The 19676-nt window shown below is 47.7% G+C and overlaps 2 protein-coding genes across 13 annotated transcripts in view; one reads left to right on the plus strand and one right to left on the minus strand.

Moving 5' to 3' along the window:
- The window catches only part of LOC137428682 (RB1-inducible coiled-coil protein 1), a 189496-nt gene extending 187137 nt beyond the window's left edge, over nucleotides 1–2359 (plus strand). For 7 of the 11 annotated variants that reach the window (XR_013623439.1, XR_013623441.1, XM_078777763.1 and 4 more), the window contains 2 exons: nucleotides 1569–1639; nucleotides 1774–2359. Coding sequence is in view for 8 of the 11 variants with exons in the window: in XM_078777761.1 (XP_078633887.1) it covers nucleotides 1569–1639; nucleotides 1774–2009 (307 nt within the window). In the remaining 3 variants the exon portion in view is untranslated. The remainder of the gene's footprint in view (nucleotides 1–1568; nucleotides 1640–1773) is intronic. The other 4 variants (XR_013623440.1, XM_078777765.1, XM_078777760.1 and 1 more) reach the window with 1 other exon arrangement.
- A 1934-nt stretch (nucleotides 2360–4293) lies between these two features.
- Nucleotides 4294–13685, minus strand: LOC137412525 (tumor protein D52-like). 2 transcript variants are annotated; one of them, XM_078777768.1, is made up of 6 exons: nucleotides 13503–13685; nucleotides 9061–9242; nucleotides 8801–8949; nucleotides 8414–8515; nucleotides 4619–4679; nucleotides 4294–4530 (listed from the first exon to the last, which is right to left on the minus strand). In XM_078777768.1, exons 1-6 carry the CDS (start codon nucleotides 13516–13518, stop codon nucleotides 4396–4398), a joined length of 645 nt encoding a protein of 214 aa, XP_078633894.1. In that variant the 5' UTR covers nucleotides 13519–13685; the 3' UTR covers nucleotides 4294–4395. The 2 variants fall into 2 exon arrangements, with proteins under 2 accessions (XP_078633894.1, XP_078633895.1); XM_078777769.1 differs by having other exon boundaries at nucleotides 9061–9179; nucleotides 13503–13663.
- Nucleotides 13686–19676: the final 5991 nt, after the last annotated feature.

A 19676-nucleotide genomic window follows, 5' to 3' on the forward strand; every position in this document is an offset into this window, starting at 1 on the left:
AATACCTTTACGCAGTCTTTAGCCAGTCACAATACCTTTACGCAGTCTTTAGCCAGTCACAATACCTTTACGCAGTCTTTAGCCAGTCACAATACCTTTACGCAGTCTTTAGCCAGTCACAATACCTTTACGCAGTCTTTATCCAATCACAATACCTTTACGCAGTCTTTAGCCAGTCACAATACCTTTACGCAGTCTTTAACCAGTCACAATACCTTTACGCAGTCTTTAGCCAGTCACAATACCTTTACGCAGTCTTTAGCCAGTCACAATACCTTTATGCATTCTTTAGCCAGTCACAATACCTTTATGCAGTCTTTAGCCAGTCACAATACCTTTACGCAGTCTTTAGTCAGTCACAATACCTTCACGCAGTCGTTAGCAAGTCACAATACCTTTATGCAGTCTTTAGCCAGTCACAACACCTTCACACAGTCTTTAGCCAATTACAATAACGACCTGGTATTTCACCAATCGCAACATATTTTAATTATAGTTTACCACCAATCACACCTCCTTTACGGTACAGCCTTTAACCAAACATCTTTACATCAGACTGCCTGGAATTTACAGCAAATCACTTGACAAGACATGTAAACCATGTTTCGTGCATTTGTTTTCCACACAAACGAATCAAAATAATAGAATATTAAAATGTAACTTTGAGCCCAGGGTATTTTTCAGGGCATTCAAGTGGTTTTATTTTTAATTGTAAAAAAAAAAAGGTAGAAGCTACTCTGACAGTGTGGTCCTGGAGACAAACTACCATTCCATAGTTTGTACAATGGAGGTTGGGGTGGAATGAAGGGGAATTGCTGTATACATGGACATTGCGGAATTGCAGAAAAAATATATGGTGCCATGTCTTTTTCTTAGTTTGTGTTGTGCATCTTCAATCGAAAATGTATTGAGCAGATTACTCGTTATGACGTCAACCACACACAGGCACGCACACACACACGTCAATGCAAATACGCTCCTTCACCGATTTTATCCTTGCTCAAAATAAAATGAAATGATTATTATTTGATGAACTCTGCATACATTTTCTTCAGATTATCTGGGTATGTTATAACCAGGCCATCAAAAGGTATCTTCTTGTCTTTAGACGTCACGGGACAGCCCTTCCAGTCTAGAATTGCTCCCACTTCTTACCCGTGTCCGATTTGCATAACCTAGAGTCCTAGATCAACAACAAACGAGTAGACAGTAGAGATAGTCAAGGAACGGACTTGTTTAGACTAGATCGGTATCTCTAGGATCGGGTTTTCCTGCTTTATGACCACACAAAAGGGTGAGCGTCCTGTTCGTCTTAGGGATCCTCGACTCTGCCATCCATTTGCCTCCACGCAAATGCACGAGTTTACTGTCTAACCCAATTGTTTGCTTTCAGTCAAAGCTTTGCACTCGTTCACAGTCACAGTACATCACCCATTCATGTCGACCCTTGCACATACCTTGCACTTGATCAATTTACCTGCACCACCACAAACTTTACATCCCACTTCATTCGTTTGACAAAAGGTAAGAATAATTGCACTTGTGACCGTCAAGGCGTGTGCTTCCAGCAGCTGGTGCTCTGCGCAGGCCTTGGGTTCTGGGGCGGGTTTTGCAGAAAGAATACTGTCAGGCCAAAAAGGTACCTCACAAACTCATCTCGCCTTCCATAGTCACCTCGGACTCCCCATCCGAAGCTTTTGAGGATTAACGATGCCTCGGCCTTTGTAAGGACCTTCTGACCACCCGTTTCCCTTTCCTTTTTTTTTGTCCCAGGTTCAGAACCGTTTTCGCGTACCTCTGGGGACAAAGTTTTTCCGGGTCAAGGCAGAGCCCTGGGGTCGCAGGCCGACCTCACGAGCGCCAACCACAACCGGGCAGCTGAGCACCACCTCAACGCAGGCATCCTCTCATCGATCACAGACGACGCCTTCCAGCTAACTAACATCGACAAAAGAACCTCGGCCGGCATCATATTGCCGCTCTCCTGGGCAAGCTCTGCGTTTTCGTAACGGAGTGCAAAAGACAAGAACAAGGTTGGACTCAAGTCTGGGGCCTTCAAAATTCCTGGCTGCTTCAAAGGTTGAATAAATAATAATAATAATAATAATAGTAATCTAGCACACCAACACCTCATGCAAGCAAGTCTATGGTGCTCTTAACGTTTGGAGTTGTTCAGTTGATCCGTGACCTCGACCTAGGACGAGATGGACCTTCTGAAATTATTCTTCCTGGTACAGTATTGATACGCAACCTGTATTTATTAACTACCGGTACTACGTGTTGCCAATTGAGTTTTTGTCCGTTCCTGTCTCTCCCGTCCACTTTGTACAAAGCTGGAATAAAACGTGCTTCAAAAGTTCGCCACGGCTCAAAGTCGATCCGATCCGCTAGGACCGTGGAGGTCGTCTACAAAAAAAAAAATTATGGAATCTTATCCGGCCTTTGTGAACATTCCTGGGTTTCTCGCCAACTCTCTTCCCCAGAGAGATCCAAATAGCTGCCGTTCTCGAACACGACCAAAATAAACGACCGAAACGAGTTAAGGTTGCTTCTCTCGTCGTATAACCTTTGTGCTTTTGCAGAATCCTGGTAACAAACGATATTTGATGTAAATACAAAACTGACATCTCACAAATATACCGACACCCAAAAAAAAAAATCCGCCTTTTCCAAAACACCATTGGCCTAAATAAATGACTGGAAAAGAAAAAGCTCTTTATTTAAGCAGCAAGAACATCACTGGCATAATAGGGGAGAAGATAGAAAATAGAAATGTATCAACCATCCATCCCGACAATGTGCACAATGGTTGATCCTTTCAATTTAGCGTTTCTGTTGACGACGGTACAGAGTTCATGTTGGGTTCAGGTCTAACATCGAATACAATGGCTTTTGATTGCGCATTTTGACAAAACGATAGCCCAGCAACAAACCCTTCCGTGTGGATTACGAGTGGTCTCCCATAGCTATCTATCTGTACAGTGGAAACCAAACCAGTAACTGGTGGAGTAATAAACATTGGTAGAGCTTTGACGTCACATTAATGGGGAAACTTTCCTCGTTCGCGATGCGGAGTGCAGCAATGACTTGATTTTTCTGGAGCGAACACGTTCCCTTTGTCCTGTAATTTTGTCACCGCAAATCCGTTTCACCCCTCCCCACAACTCCCACATTACCCTTGCCACACATTGCCCACCACACATCCCCCTTGTCCACACTTTTCCACATGCATCCCCCTTGTCCCCACATTGCCTCATGCATCCCCCTTGTCCCCACATTGCCCCAAGCATCCCCCTTGTCCCCACATTGCCCCATGCATCCCCCTTGTCCCCACATTGCCCCATGCATCCCCCTTGTCCCCACATTGCCCCGTGCATCCCCCTTGTTCCCACATTGCCCCAAGCATCACCCTTGTTCCCACATTGCCCCAAGCATCCCCCTTGTCCCCACATTGCCCCATGCATCCCCCTTGTCCCCACATTGCCCCATGCATCCCCCTTGTCCCCACATTGCCCCGTGCATCCCCCTTGTTCCCACATTGCCCCAAGCATCACCCTTGTTCCCACATTGCCCCAAGCATCCCCCTTGTCCCCACATTGCCCCATGCATCCCCCTTGTCCCCACATTGCCCCGTGCATCCCCCTTGTCCCCACATTGCCCCATGCATCCCCCTTGTCCCCACATTGCCCCGTGCATCCCCCTTGTTCCCACATTGCCCCAAGCATCCCCCTTGTCCACGCATTCTGCTTGTCCCCACATTGCCCCATGCATCCCCCTTGTCCCCACATTGCCCCATGCATCCCCCTTGTTTCCACATTGCCCCATGCATCCCCCTCGTCCCCACATTCTGCTTGTCCCCACATTTCCCCATGCATCCCCCTTGTCCCCACATTGCCCCATGCATCCCCCTTGTCCCCACATTGCCCCGTGCATCCCCCTTGTTCCCACATTGCCCCAAGCATCCCCCTTGTCCACGCATTCTGCTCGTCCCCACATTGCCCCATGCATCCCCCTTGTCCCCACATTCTGCTTGTCCCACATTGCCCCATGCATCCCCCTTGTTCCCACATTGCCCCAAGCATCCCCCTTATCCACGCATTCTGCTCGTCCCCACATTGCCCCATGCATCCCCCTCGTTACCACATTACCCCGCATTCCCTTTGTCCATACAACCCGCATTGCCCTACTGTTTTCTACTGCCCAACCTGCACCACAAACGTAAACCAAACAGGAAAATAGTAAACAAAACAGCAAAGAACATACCGGGTTATTAAAGCGTTTACATCTTAGCGATCAAAGTCAAACATCTTTTATTGACCCTCCTCAAAACTACAACTCCTTCAATGGGATTTTCTCTCATTACCTGCTGGAACCCCATTTGCTTTCGTTCCACCCTCAGTGTTGCTGTTTTAGAGGTGGGGAAGGAAATGGGTCGGAGGTTAGAGGTGAACCTGGCTGATCTGAAAAGTCGGCGGCCAATCGCTCATCGGAGGTGCTGCCTCCGATGCTACTGCTTCGGCTCACGCGAGACTGGGGGAGACAATGACCAAAGAGGTGTATTAACCGAGCTGTATTTAACCACAGGTAATTGGTTGGTTAGCTCGAGCTCAAACTGTACCTTGATGGACGTCACCGTTGTCTCGACCTTTCCTTCGATAGATTTGAAAGCTGGCGAATTCCTGTGGTGAGAAAAGGGTGAACAAGGCGTGAAGAAGATGGAACGGTAAGAGTTTCTTTCAAATCGACGAGGAAACAGAATGGAACTGGGAAGGTCCAGCAGAAGATAATGTGGCACGGTAAGAAAGGTCTACCAACAAGGCTCGTATGACCGTCACTGGGTAACCTTTAACAGTGGCTATGGTAAAGGTCACTCGGTGACCATCCAGGAAATAAGTACCGTATTTTCCGGTGTATTAACCGCACAGCTGTTTTTCACCCTCAAAAAATAAATAAATAAATAAATTCATGCTCCCAGCAAAGCGTGATGATGTAGGACAGGAAGTGCCTTTTCTTTCACCTGCAAATCATTAAATTATCATCAGGTTTGCAAATGTTCTTCGGAAATAACACCTTGAATGTAGAAATCACTTGACGATTTAAAAAAAAAAAAGTGCAGTTAATACACCAGAAAATACGGCAGATCGATTCTCGCCAACACCACAAACCAATTATTCACATCCTCATGCGCAGGCGTACCGCATCAGCCACAATTTAGTGACGATGCAATCCGTGGTTAAAATTCCCATCGAATCCAAGATACAATCACCGAGAACAACGTCAGACGTGAGCCTTGCCAGTGGAGAACGTCATGTCGGTTCACACGAAATACATCCGCTTTGTGTGTGTGTGGGCAAAATTGCCGGAAACGCAGCAGTACCTGATGGCAGGCAGGCCAATCACAGGCAGCACGAGGGAGCTGTCCGTCAGGATAGCGTGAGGGGAAGGAAAAGGGTTTAACAAATAAAGCAATTAAATCGTCGCTTCTGAAGAGCCATGAACTGGTGAGGCCCTCGGTGGGCAAAGTTCTGCCCGTCGTCGGCTCATGCTTTTCTCCCGTTCCGCCGCCCTCTATTTTCAAGGACCCGTTTCGGCCCCATTCCCCTTTGAACCTCTAATTGTTCAGCTCCTCCGTGTCTCCATACAGTATACAATGTGATCAAAAGAAAAGCATCGCAACAGTAAATTTACCGTTAATTAGTGGAGACGGCCAAAACGCCAATGAGAAGACAGCCAGGAGGGCAAGACGCAACTACCTCCACAGGAACGATTGCAAGACTCGTGGCGAAGCTGCATTCAATTGCGTGCAACTATTAATGGATTTCTTAAACTAGCAACGGTACCCGCCCATAGGGCGGGGCTTCAATTGGGGGGCCCAAAGGAAAAGGCAAAATATCAGAAATTGAAGGCTTTTTTTTATTTTAAACGATTTATATAAACATCCGTTAAATCATATCACACGCAAATCATCAAAACCTAAACAGTATTTGTATAATTTCAATAAAAGCCACATCACTGTTCATGTCGGTAAATATTATTCCATCGTGTTTGGAAAATTTGAGAAAAAAATTGGGAAAACAATACGGCCTATTTTACTCCAGGGGGTCCCAGGATTACCCACCCAAAATTTCGTTGCGATCGGTTGAGCCGTTTTTGCGGTACCTGGGAACGGACAGACGGACATTTGGTGAATTATAGTGAGATTACAATCGGTACTTATGAGAAGATCGTCGAGTAAATTTGGAATCGAATGAGGTAGTCATCAGTTTTAGAATCGGCCTTCACACGGTGCGGCCTCTCGCACCGTCTTCACTTGCAGTCAGAATGTGTGCGACTGCAGGTGCACGTCACTGGGTTACACCGCAAATACGAGGTTGCAAAGCCGAACAAGCGGCAACAAGAAACTTGTTTATATATTCATGAAGATTAGCAGCAGAGTATAATGGAGGCAAAGAAAGCACCTTACCCAAAAGGCCACGTGTTACGCATTCTGGCAGCATGTGTGAGAGAAAATGCAAGGGTCATGAACACAGCAGCCACCTGGCGAAAACCACCGACCCGTCGCACCGGCCAACATCTCCGGAATTAAATTTGCACCAAAATTATGCACAAGCACAACTTGCATTGCACTGGAGCTATCGGTCTGCAATGGTGAGAGCATCCCTCGAGCCTGGGACGTCGGTGGTTCCAATCCTGGCTGAGTCGTACCAAAGAGTTTTTAATGACACGTTCTGCTTCCTTGCTTGACGTTCATAATTTAAAAGGACCATGGACAATTCCCATAAGGTTGGCATCTTTGGGGAGGAGGAAATTCCTTCTTAGGAAATGCCCCACTGAATGCGGTGAGAAAGGTGTCGTATTGTGACGTTGTTGGTGCCCGGAGTGCACCAAAAAGTGGCAGCACTTACCCCGAGCTCAGTGGCTGTTTTTGTCTCATCTAACAGTCCTGGTGTATGTGTGCGTATGTCTGTCAGTTCCACTACAAGCCTTAGATCTTGTAAAGAAAGAAAAAAATGCAGGTGCCCATCTTGGTGGAAGTGACAACTTCCCGGAACACTCTGGGCACCGTGGATGGCATCTTGCGATATCGTGTTTCCCTTTGCAATCAGCGGGGCAACTAAGAAGTTAAAAGTCAGGCTGGGACGCTTCAGCCATGGCAACACCGAAATGCTTAGTCTGTTTAAACGACGGCAATCGGTCACATTTTGGATGACGTCACAAAAATACGACCATCGGATTACTTGACCACCTCCCACCAACAAATGTTTTCTCGACAATCCAGATATTCCAGCATCTGGAACTTCCGGTGTCCAATCCGATTGCCATTAAATGCGACGTACTTTTGACACTCGACAGATGCAGACCAATCCAACCAAAGGTACACACCTACCGCGAATGGAACACCAACGACCAGTGATTGATATAGAAACGAAGCATCCAGTACGAGGAAGCTAACTCATCCTGGTGTTTCTCATCGCAGAGGAAGGCATCAATGTGCGTGTCCATCAGATGGTTGTCAAGGCAGGAGTTACGCTCCCTTCCATTAGTTGATGGACCTTAAAGATCCCATCACAGCTTCTTGCACGTAGAGCAAGCGAGCGATCGCCGGCAGCCCAAACAAAGTCCTGCCCAAAATCACCTTCAGTCAAATGGCGGGCCTGGCCAACCGGTTCACGAACGTCTCCCAGCCGACCCAAGGTGGGATTAATCGAGACCGTTCAGTTGGTTGTCGATATTAACATGCTTCAGTAAGTTCCGTGCAATTCCGCAACAATTACGTGGCGAATACTGCAATGGCGACAAACCGCTGATAGAGCGGACAGACGGGGTGGGTCCTGATTGAACGTCACACGGTCACAGCGATTCGACGATTCTCAGACGATAACTGACCGCTAACCAATGATGGAGAATGTTTGTCCGTCGGTGCGAATTTTCCCCATTACCAATCCGCACAATGAGGTGGATCAATTTCGGTTTTAGGCCACCGATTGATTTTTTTTTTTTTTATGACGTCGGAAGTGGGGGGGGGGGGGGGAGAGGCCTGGTGTAGGCCTTTCGGTTACAGAGGCTGGCTTAAGATCTTGGGGTCCTGGGTTTGAGCCCCTGTCATGCCGTTAAGAAAACACCAGGTGGGTTGACTCAGCTTTTAAAGGTCAGCAGAATGAGTACTAGCTTCCTGGGAAGAATTAGTTATTGGAGAATCCTGTGTTGAGTGGCGACCCGATCCAGGAACGTGTCCCCTCGGCAAGGAAAACTACGTCGGCAGCCCTAAGCGTCTGAAGACGTAAAACGAGTGGTTCTTCTTCTTCTTCTTCTTTAGAGGGGGATAGGGGGTGGTTACAATTCCACTTTACTTGTTTAATGAATATGAATGGCCTTGTGCATTATCACCAGAGAGATAACTTTTCAAACTCACTTCATGTCCTTTAAATGCCGTCCAAGGACAGATCCCACAGTGCTTAGAGCTTCGCTCGTTTTATGCCCAGCTTGGCTCAACGTCTCCTGGGTCTTCTTGTAGCTAAGGAAGACAGGAAGGAAGCAACCAGGGAAGAAGCCATACTTTATAAATTTCCCATTTCATCGATTCTACCCGTCGAGCTGTTTTTGGACCTAAAAATCAAACTCTATTTGCTGAACAAAACACCAACCAAATGTTTCGTAACTGTGAGCAAAAAGGAATGACTAAATAGGCAAAAACCGAAAATCTTCCCCAAGAACCGAGACAAGAAGCTGAACATCACTGAAGTCCAGGGTCGAGAAGAGCAATGGCCATTTCAACTCGATTCAATATATAAATACTCACGTAGTCGACTGCTGCACGTCCTGCCATCCACGACTGAGATGCTGTCGTAGCTCGGAAAGGGGAGTGAGGCCCAAGGTCTGACGGATCTCCGCTGCACGATGCTCTCTTGATACCAACACCTGCCGTAAGGTCTGCACCTCCTCCTCAACCTGGGAGCGATGGGTTAATGCGAAAGATTGGTGGTCACAGATCTCTCGGTGTCAACGGTGGGGAGAATAAAATGAATGGGACAGGAGGAGAGAGTTGTCGAAAGACCTCACCTTGGACAACTCTAGCAACAACTCTTCCTTCTCTTTCTCTGAGAGTCCAATCGTCATCCTTGGTCCATCACCCCCAGCGTTTGGACCTTCACCCATGTCAGCCTTCATCTGTACACCCTCTGAGATAACCCCAAAACTTTCACCGTCCCCACCCTTGCTCGGAGAGGTCAAATTAACATCCACTGCAGGGAGATAGGAAAAGTGAAAGAGGAGAAAAAATAAGAGGGTGAAAAGTGAAAGAGAGAGGGGGTGGGAGAGAGTGAAAGAGAGAGGGGGTGGGAGAGAGTGAAAGAGAGAGGGGGTGGGAGAGAGTGAAAGAGAGAGGGGGTGGGAGAGAGTGAAAGAGAGAGGGGGTGGGAGAGAGTGAAAGAGAGAGGGGGTGGGATAGAGTGAAAGAGAGAGGGGGTGGGAGAGAATGAAAGAGATAGGGGGTGGGAGAGAGTGAAAGAGAGAGGGGGTGGGAGAGAGTGAAAGAGAGAGGGGGTGGGAGAGAGTGAAAGAGAGAGGGGGTGGGAGAGAGTGAAAGAGAGAGGGGGTGGGATAGAGTGAAAGAGAGAGGGGTGGGAGAGAGAGAAAGAGATAGGGGGTGGGAGAGAATGAAAGAGATAGGGGGTGGGAGAGAGTGAAAGAGAGAGGGGGTGGGAGAGAGTGAAAGAGAGAGGGGGTGGGAGAGAGTGAAAGAGAGAGGGGGTGGGAGAGAGTGAAAGAGAGAGGGGGTGGGATAGAGTGAAAGAGAGAGGGGTGGGAGAGAGTGAAAGAGATAGGGGGTGGGAGAGAGTGAAAGAGAGAGGGGGTGGGAGAGAGTGAAAGAGAGAGGGGGTGGGAGAGAGTGAAAGAGATAGGGGGTGGGATAGAGTGAAAGAGAGAGGGGTGGGAGAGAATGAAAGAGATAGGGGGTGGGAGAGAGTGAAAGAGAGAGGGGGTGGGAGAGAGTGAAAGAGAGAGGGGGTGGGATAGAGTGAAAGAGAGAGGGGTGGGAGAGAATGAAAGAGATAGGGGGTGGGAGAGAGTGAAAGAGAGAGGGGGTGGGAGAGAGTGAAAGAGAGAGGGGGTGGGAGAGAGTGAAAGAGAGAGGGGGTGGGAGAGAGTGAAAGAGAGAGGGGGTGGGAGAGAGTGAAAGAGAGAGGGGGTGGGAGAGAGTGAAAGAGAGAGGGGGTGGGATAGAGTGAAAGAGAGAGGGGTGGGAGAGAATGAAAGAGATAGGGGGTGGGAGAGAGTGAAAGAGAGAGGGGGTGGGAGAGAGTGAAAGAGAGAGGGGGTGGGAGAGAGTGAAAGAGAGAGGGGGTGGGAGAGAGTGAAAGAGAGAGGGGGTGGGAGAGAGTGAAAGAGAGAGGGGGTGGGAGAGAGTGAAAGAGAGAGGGGGTGGGATAGAGTGAAAGAGAGAGGGGTGGGAGAGAGTGAAAGAGATAGGGGGTGGGAGAGAGTGAAAGAGAGAGGGGGTGGGAGAGAGTGAAAGAGAGAGGGGGTGGGAGAGAGTGAAAGAGAGAGGGGTGGGAGAGAGTGAAAGAGATAGGGGGTGTGGGATAGAGTGAAAGAGAGAGGGGGTGGGATAGAGTGAAAGAGAGAGGGGGTGGGATAGAGTGAAAGAGAGAGGGGGTGGGAGAGAGTGAAAGAGATAGGGGGTGGGAGAGAGTGAAAGAGAGAGGGGGTGGGAGAGAGTGAAAGAGATAGGGGGTGGGAGAGAGTGAAAGAGAGAGGGGGTGGGATAGAGTGAAAGAGAGAGGGGGTGGGAGAGAGTGAAAGAGAGAGGGGGTGGGAGAGAGTGAAAGAGAGAGGGGGTGGGAGAGAGTGAAAGAGATAGGGGGTGGGAGAGAGTGAAAGAGAGAGGGGGTGGGATAGAGTGAAAGAGAGAGGGGGTGGGAGAGAGTGAAAGAGATAGGGGGTGGGAGAGAGTGAAAGAGATAGGGGGTGGGATAGAGTGAAAGAGAGAGGGGGTGGGATAGAGTGAAAGAGAGAGGGGGTGGGAGAGAGTGAAAGAGATAGGGGGTGGGAGAGAGTGGAAGTTGGGGGGGGTGGGAGAGTGTGGAAGTAGGGGGAGGTGGGAGAGTGTGGAAGTAGGGGGAGGTGGGAGTATGTGGAGGTAGGGGGAGGTGCGAGTACGTGGAGGTAGGGGAGGAGGGGGTGGGAGAGTGTGGAAGTTGGGGGGAGGGGAAAGAGTGTGGAAGTAGGGGGGGTGGGAGAATGTGGAAGTAGGGGGGGGGTGGGAGAGTGTGTAAGTAGGGGGGGGGGAGAGTGTGGAAGTAGGGGAGGGTGGGAGAGTGTGGAAGTAGGGGGGGTGGGAGAGTGTGGAAGTAGGGGGGGTGGGAGAGTGTGGAAGTAGGAGAGGGTGGGAGAGTGTGGAAGTAGGGGGGGGGGGTGGGAGAGTGTGTAAGTAGGGGGGGGAGAGTGTGGAAGTAGGGGAGGGTGGGAGAGTGTGGAAGTAGGGGGGGTGGGAGAGTGTGGAAGTAGGGGGGGTGGGAGAGTGTGGAAGTAGGGGGGGTGGGAGAGTGTGGAAGTAGGGGGGGTGGGAGAGTGTGGAAGTATGGGAGGGTGGGAGAGTGTGGAAGTAGGGGTGGGAGAGTGTGGAGGTAGGTGGGTGAGGGTGGGAGAGTGTGGAATTAGGGGGGGTGGGAGAGTGTGAAAGTAGGGGGGGTGGGAGAGTGTGAAAGTAGGGGGTGGGAGAGTGTGGAAGTAGGGGGTGGGAGAGTGTGGCGGTAGGTGGGAGAGTGTGGCGGTAGGTGGGAGAGTGTGGCGGTAGGTGGGAGAGTGTGGCGGTAGGTGGGAGAGTGTGGCGGTAGGTGGGAGAGTGTGGCGGTAGGTGGGAGAGTGTGGCGGTAGGTGGGAGTGTGGCGGTAGGTGGGAGAGTGTGGCGGTGTGGAAGTCGGGGGGGAGAGTGTGGAAGTAGGGGAGGGTGGGAGAGTGTGGAAGTAGGGGGGGTGGGAGAGTGTGGAAGTAGGGGGGGTGGGAGAGTGTGGAAGTAGGGGGGGTGGGAGAGTGTGGAAGTAGGGGGGTGGGGGAGTGTGGAAGTAGGGGGGTGGGAGAGTGTGGAAGTAGGGGGGTGGGAGAGTGTGGAAGTAGGGGGGTGGGAGAATGTGGAAGTAGGGGGCCGGGGGTGTGGGAAAGTGTGGAAGTAGGGGGGGTGGGAGTGTGTGGAAGTAGGGGGGTGGGGGTGGGAGAGTGTGGAAGTAGGGGGGGTGGGAGAGTGTGAAAGTAGGGGGGTGGGAGAGTGTGGAAGTAGGGGGGTGGGGGTAGGAGAGTGTGGAGGTAGGTGGGTGAGGGTGGGAGAGTGTGGAAGTAGGGGGGTGGGGGAGTGTGGAAGTAGGGGGGTGGGAGAGTGTGGAAGTAGGGGGGTGGGAGAGTGTGGAAGTTGGGGGGTGGGAGAGTGTGGAAGTAGGGGGTGTGGGAGAGTGTGGAAGTAGGGGGGGGTGAGAGAGTGTGGAAGTAGGGGGGGTGGGAGTGTGTGGAAGTAGGGGGGTGGGGGTGGGAGAGTGTGGAAGTAGGGGGGGTGGGAGAGTGTGAAAGTAGGGGGGTGGGAGAGTGTGGAAGTAGGGGGGTGGGGGTAGGAGAGTGTGGAGGTAGGTGGGTGAGGGTGGGAGAGTGTGGAAGTAGGGGGGTGGGGGAGTGTGGAAGTAGGGGGGTGGGAGAGTGTGGAAGTTGGGGGGTGGGAGAGTGTGGAAGTAGGGGGTGTGGGAGAGTGTGGAAGTAGGGGGGGGTGAGAGAGTGTGGAAGTAGGGGGGGTGGGAGTGTGTGGAAGTAGGGGGGTTGGGAGTGTGTGGAAGTAGGGGGGTTGGGAGAGTGTGAAAGTAGGGGGGGTGGGAGAGTGTGGAAGTAGGGGGTGGGAGAGTGTGGAAGTAGGGGGTGGGAGAGTGTGGAGGTAGGTGGGTGAGGGTGGGAGAGTGTGGAAGTAGGGGGTGTGGGAGAGTGTGGAAGTAGGGGGTGGGAGAGTGTGGAAGTAGGGGGTGGGAGAGTGTGGAGGTAGGTGGGTGAGGGTGGGAGAGTGTGGAAGTAGGGGGTGTGGGAGAGTGTGGAAGTAGGGGGTGTGGGAGAGTGTGAAAGTAGGGTGTGTGGGAGAGTGTGGAAGTAGGGGGTGTGGGAGAGTGTGGAAGGACGGGGATGGCGGTGAGGTTAAACTGGAATGCTGGGATGCATTTTACCAGTAACTCCATGATATGAGAATCATAATAAAATTATAACTTTGTACCTGAATAAGGAAAACGGTTTTTTAAACCGAGTAAACCAGGAGACGTTGAATTGCATCAGTAAAGGGAAATTTGGAGTGTGCAACTTTACCGTAGTACTGTGCATAACGTATTCCAGTTAAACCAACGAAGTGAGGATTAAACATGTGGAAAATAATGAATAAACTCAAACAAGGCAGTCGAGTGCATGTTACATAGAAAATAAATAAAGAACATCGAGAATGAAAACAAAGTTAACAAAACGGTCGCTGACTAGATTCGAACCTTCCTGATTCTCCATGTTCTTCACAAAGATCCGATGCAGCTTCTCCTCACAATAAGCACTATTTGATTAACTTTGTTTAAAAAGTAACCGAAACCACACGAGATGAAGCAATACAGTAGAACACCGCAGGCGTGCTGAAGAATCGCTCCGACTCATGCGTCGTGACGTCACCACATGCGTCCTTCTAGCGCCGTGTCGTCACGCGTTCTGGCGATTTACGTCTTGCAGAATGCTCACAACTGCGTTTGTTGCTCGTCAAAAAATGTTAAATAATACAACGTCCCACAGCCACAGGTAAACACAGCATTTTATACATACGCGCTAAAACTACGTATGTCCAAATGAAAAAGCGAAAAGGAAGAAATCCACTGAGCTTACAATACATTCCCGGTTTGCAACTTCCGGTTATTTCCAATTTAGGTAATATTTAATTGAAAGCCGAATAATATTTATATGCAAAAATTACCACCGATTTATAATTAAAACATAATAATAAGTGCAGTTTTTTTCAAATATATGTCACTAAATTTTTTAAAATGTCTAACCCTTATAGTTATATAAATGCTCACCGAAACCAAGCTATATCATATTATATTATACTGCATAAGCGACCAACCCGCTGCTGCAAATGGATTCACGGAGAATAAATGTGTACTTTGAATGTATCTGTACTTGTTATTTTTATTATTTTCCCAAAGGTGGTAAGTATGTTATTCGATAAGTTGTCAGGGACATAATATACACCAAAATACTTAGGTAGGGCTTTATTTGATGTTCAGAACTCATCTCAAACATTCTCCCAACGATCACAATGTGTCATACGAGCAGAGGTGAATCACACCGACATGGCCAGCAACTGACGGACGAGTCACTTTTTTCTTGCAAATCGTGGCTCCCGTCTGGCCTTCTCATAAACTTTTCTTCTTCCCGGGTGTTAAAACTTTCAGTAACTAGAGCGTTCATAGATTACATTACCCCGCGCAGTCTTGAGGAAAAGGTGGGTTTGTGAGCAGAAAATTTGATTTGGCGTGATGACGTAAAATACCGTAACATTTTGTCCAAGTACTGCTAAACGGAAGGTTATTGCAAGTGACAAAAAGGTGATTCATGGTCTGTCGTTTTAAAGAAAATTATTTAACATAAATAAAATAGAGATTATAAGGGTTGTAGAAAAGATTTGTACGTTTAATGTCATTGATGCACCGTCTTTTACACCACCCTATCTAACATGTTGTCTTAGTTCTTCGTGCCTGTTGTTTGTGTCCTTAATGACGTCCTTAAAAACAGTAAGTTTCCTGTTTGGAATGATTTTCAATTTGTTTGACTGCCAGACAGGAAGACAGAGTAAAAAAATTCCACCTGTGTCCAAAGGAAGCGGTTCAGTTTGGCATTTTCTATATGAGATTATAAATGACCGAGCTTTGTCCAGTGTCCACCCATGTGTATGCACCGTGTGATAGCTTAGATCGCAAGGCGTTCTTCACCTCTATGATCAATCACTTGAGATTGGTCGATTTTGATCATTGTGTGTGTATCGCAGGTGATTTTAATTGCACCTTCGAGCCATCGATAGACAGAAATTCTGATGAACCCCACCCCGAGTCCCATGTCGACCTATCCAATTTCTTTAACACTGATGAACCCCACCCCGAGTCCCATGTAGACCTATCCCATTTCTTTAACACTGATGAACCCCACCCCAAGTCCCATGTAGACCTATCCCATTTCTTTAACACTGATGAACCCCACCCCGAGTCCCATGTAGACCTATCCCATTTCTTTAACACTGATGAACCCCACCCCGAGTCCCATGTAGACCTATCCCATTTCTTTAACACTGATGAACCCCACCCCGAGTCCCATGTAGACCTATCCCATTTCTTTAACACTGATGAACCCCACCCCGAGTCCCATGTAGACCTATCCCATTTCTTTAACACTGATGAACCCCACCCCGAGTCCCATGTAGACCTATCCAATTTCTTTAACACTGTAGGTCTACTCGATGTTTGGCGGTCGCACCACCCTAATGTATCCCAATACACCTGGTGTCGATGCTCCAATAATCGGGTATCTTTGGTGAGGCTCGACCGATGATATATTAACGTACCCTTTGAGAATGCTGTGGTTTCTTCAAATCTTTTCCCTTCCTTGTTTTTGGACCATCATATGGTAACCCTAGAGTCCAGACCTTTCTTTTCCTCAAACCACAAGTAAGAGCACTTATTGGAAATTTAACGTCTGACTTCTAGATTCGAGAAGATCATTTATTTAAAGAAGCCTTTCATGTCTTTTGGACCGTTCTGAGCTCAAATAAACCTTCTTTCTCCTCCATTAGTTTGTGGTGGGATAACCTTAAAGCTCAGATCCAGGTATTTTCCAGATCCAGGATCAGACCAGATCCAAGATCAGATCCATATAGCACAAACGATAAACACATCACAATGGCTTGCTTGGAATCAGACATCTTACGGTTCGAGAGAAAATTGGCAAATCAGAGTAGCGAAAGAAACTACCAGTTTCTGCTCGAAAGGAGGGCCCAGTTAAGGGATTTACTCCAGGAAAAGGCAGCAGGTACACTCGTAAGACTGAGAATACAGAACTTAAAAGGTTTGGATATGCCAAGCAAGTCCTTCTTTCAGTTAGAAAGTGTAAATAAGCCATCACGGCTTATATCTTCTGTTTTAGACCCAAGAGGGAATATTCTTCATAATCTGGATGATGTCAGATTGCATATAATTGATTTATTTTCGGATCTCTTTGAAAACAAAACTGTTTCTAATGAAATGATTAATCGCTTGACTTCTCACGTCCCGTCCCTAACTGAGGCTCCGCGTCTGGAGCTGGATGTTCATATTACTCTTCCGGAGCTAACCCATGTGCTTGCTGAGATGGATTCTGGAAAGGCCCCAGGTATAGATGTCTTGCCTGCTGAATTTTTTTCAGCGTTTTGGGACCTTTTGGGCCCGGAGCTGCTCAATGTTCTGGATGCATCCCTTCTGTCCGGAGAAATGCCGCTCAGCTTCAGAAGAGCAGTAGTGTGCCTACTACCAAAGACTGGTGATCTCCGCGAGGTGAAAAATTGACGACCAATTTCATTATTGTGCACGGACTATAAACTGTTTTCCAAGGTACTCGCAAGCCGGTTAAAGAAGGTCATCGGTGATCTGGTTTTACCTGACCAGAGTTGTGCAATTCCTGGCTGTTCCATCTACGACAACATATTTTTAATCAGAGACCTGATAGAATAGATGGTCAATGTGTTAAAGATGATTTTGGAATGGTCTGTTTTGATCTCGAAAAGGCTTTCAATAGTATTGACCACAAGTTTATGTGCCACGTGATGGAAGCATGTGGCCAAGGTGTAAGGCTAAGAGCCTACATTGCCTTGTTGTATACCAACATATTTAGCTTGATCAAAATCAACAACGAGCTTTGTCCACCCATAAAGGTTCAGAGAGGGGTAAGGCAGGGTTGTCCTGTTTCTGGATTATTGTTTGCTCTTACTTTGGAGCCCCTTCTTATTGCACTAAGAAAAAATGTTTCTGGAATCATTCTTTCTGCCGGAAGTCCTCCCTTAGCCCTATCTGCCTATGCTGATAATGTCTGTATTTTCATTTTAAAAAAACAAACGTGTATTGATGCTCTTGTTAAGTGCTTGATGGAATTTAACCTTGCTTCTTCTCTAAAATGTAATTGGAAGAAAAGTAAGGCACTATGGTTCTCCTCTCTCAAAAATCACTTGCCTGGGTCATTTCCATTGCCACCACCCTCCCTTCCTGGTGAGTTATAATGGGGAAATGATGGCATGAAATACTTGGGTGTTTTTTTAGGATCCCCACAGTATGTCCAAAAAATTTGGAAGGGACAATTGATCAGGTGGAAAAACGGTTGAGTCGATGGAAAAGGGCTCGACCCCACCTCTCCTATAAAGGCCGTGTGTTAATCATAAACAATTTGGGCACCACCCTTTTGTGGCATCGATGTATCTGCCTGCAACCACCGGAAGTTTTGCTGAGAGCAATTCAGACCAAACTGGTGGATTTTTTTTGGGGTGGCCATCACTGGCTCCGATCCAACGTCATATGTCGTCCCTCGGCAGAGGTGGGCAGAGCCTCATCGATGTGAAATGCCGCTTTATGGCTTTCAGGCTCTGTTCTATTCAACGGTTGCTATATGCAGAACACCTACCAGGCAGGCTCTTGGCTTGTCTCATCTTGCGTCGACCGGGTAGGCTCGAATATGGGTGTAGGGGAATTTGTAGCTGAGAGACTCAGGACTCCAATGACCGGACACAGGTTTACAAAAGGTCTGGTTTATTAACTGGTTATTCACTTCATTCCATTTACCAAATAATACCGCATAATATAATGGATCAGGTTAACTCTTTTCGCATGGTCCTTCTCGTTCGGCTGATGTTCCTCCGACACTCCCGTTGGTCAGAGCTTCTGGTAGCAAGTTCTGTCGACTCCACGTTTGCTCTCGTTTATATGGACAAACTGGACTTAATCCCCTCTCCGCTAATGCCCCGAGGTCATGCATGTACCAAGTCCTGGTATCAGCTCGCTCCCCTCCTGTTGTGAGTTCCGTTTACCAAACGATAGGGGGGTGCTTCAGCCAGGGGCTGTGACCAGGTGGACAAGAGATTATCATGTTCGGGCGCATTCCTGACACTCATTTACAAACTCGTCTTTCACAGAGTTTGCATGTAAAATGTATCTGCTTTGTTACCAGGTTAATTAATAAGTTACCAGTGCCAATTAATAAGTTACACTGAGTTACACTTCCACAATTCCCTCATCTTTTTGTTTTTTGTTTATATTAACCATTAATCTAAACATCAATATAAGTAAACAATCAATCACGACAAGTAAACATCATTACAAGTATAAGTAAATAATCAATCACTTTGGTAATCAAATTCCCTTGGGCATACACCGTCATCCTGCAAGAATCACAAAACATTTCGTTGGTCATTGACTCCTTCCATATCGTTCAATGTATTGCATTTGCATCACAAATATATTTTCAAAACAACACTTCACCATCACCAAGATACAACAATTTCACTTCATTTTCAAGTTTTATAAAGCATCTGCACCATCTGGCAAAAACGTTTGCCTCCACACAAATGTTGACTTTGTTTGAAAGGAAGGGCTGATCACTTGTGTTTGAATCCTGGTATGAAACATTTTCTTCTAATGTCTTCATAGCTCCTGCACTACTTCGTGTAGGATTTCGCTGTTGTGGTAACATTTCGGAGTCATAGACTGACCCTGCTCTCCTTGTAGCATTCTTGCCACTTTTTTTTGCTGTAAACCATAGTAATTCCTGAACAAGGCCTTCACCCAGTTGTAGTCGACTTGCCTCCTCCCTCATTGTGAGTGGGCAGCAAGTATTGGTGTGACGTTGATTGGCCAGCAAGATGTGGAACAGGGATGCCGGATGCATCCACAATGATGTTGGGACCATGGTGTTCAGGTCATTCATGGTCCTTACCAGGAGCAACCAGCAGAATCGTGCACAGCTGTTGTGACAAGGGCACAGCCGTTTTTTGCAGCTCCATGCTGGTTCCCCGGACGTTGGTGAAGTAATAACATATGTCCCCGCATTTCACAGAGGTTGCAGGTAAAATGTCGTTGTCCTGCAACTTCTGATGTGGTGAATGTTCGAAGCCTTCGAACAAGAGTAAGTGATCGCCTTTCTTTCATATGTTGCAGTGTGATCCAGGCAAATGGTCACATAAATTTCCTTGGTGAAGGTAAGCATTCATCTCCAAGTTACACGGGAGAATGTCTTCATCATTCTTTGAGAAAGAGGGTGTATGCCACGATTAACTTCATTTTTTTTAGCCACAAATTTTCTTTCTTTCTTCTTCCCAATTCCGTTAGCAATCCCTCCAAAATGTGATCTCGTCTTATCCTTATGCTCAGTCACATCTGAATCTGCTTTCCGCACACACTGAATCAGATAGGGTACATCTTACCATGAAATCAGCATAATCATGTATATCTTCCGACAGTTTCACATTCAACAATTTGTTGTTTTTCCTTAACACAAAAGTTATATTCATTTATATGCGTCACACAAATAATATTCAATCAGGTATGTATTTTATTACTAAACTAAGAATAGCATTGTAGATGATTACAATCACAAACGGGAATACCTAA

The sequence above is a fragment of the Myxine glutinosa genome, chromosome 5 (genome assembly GCF_964187855.1).
Source record: "Myxine glutinosa chromosome 5, kmMyxGlut1.1, whole genome shotgun sequence".
NCBI classification, from domain to species: domain Eukaryota; kingdom Metazoa; phylum Chordata; class Myxini; order Myxiniformes; family Myxinidae; genus Myxine; species Myxine glutinosa.

Bases quoted from the DNA above. Each gene is read 5' to 3' on its own strand.
- LOC137412525 (XM_078777768.1), bottom strand. The intron at 8,950-9,060 runs GTGAGGTCTTTC...CATCGCTCCCAG, and splicing joins TGTTGCTAGAGTTGTCCAAG to GTTGAGGAGGAGGTGCAGAC. The intron at 4,531-4,618 runs GTACAGTTTGAG...TGTCTCCCCCAG, and splicing joins CAACGGTGACGTCCATCAAG to TCTCGCGTGAGCCGAAGCAG.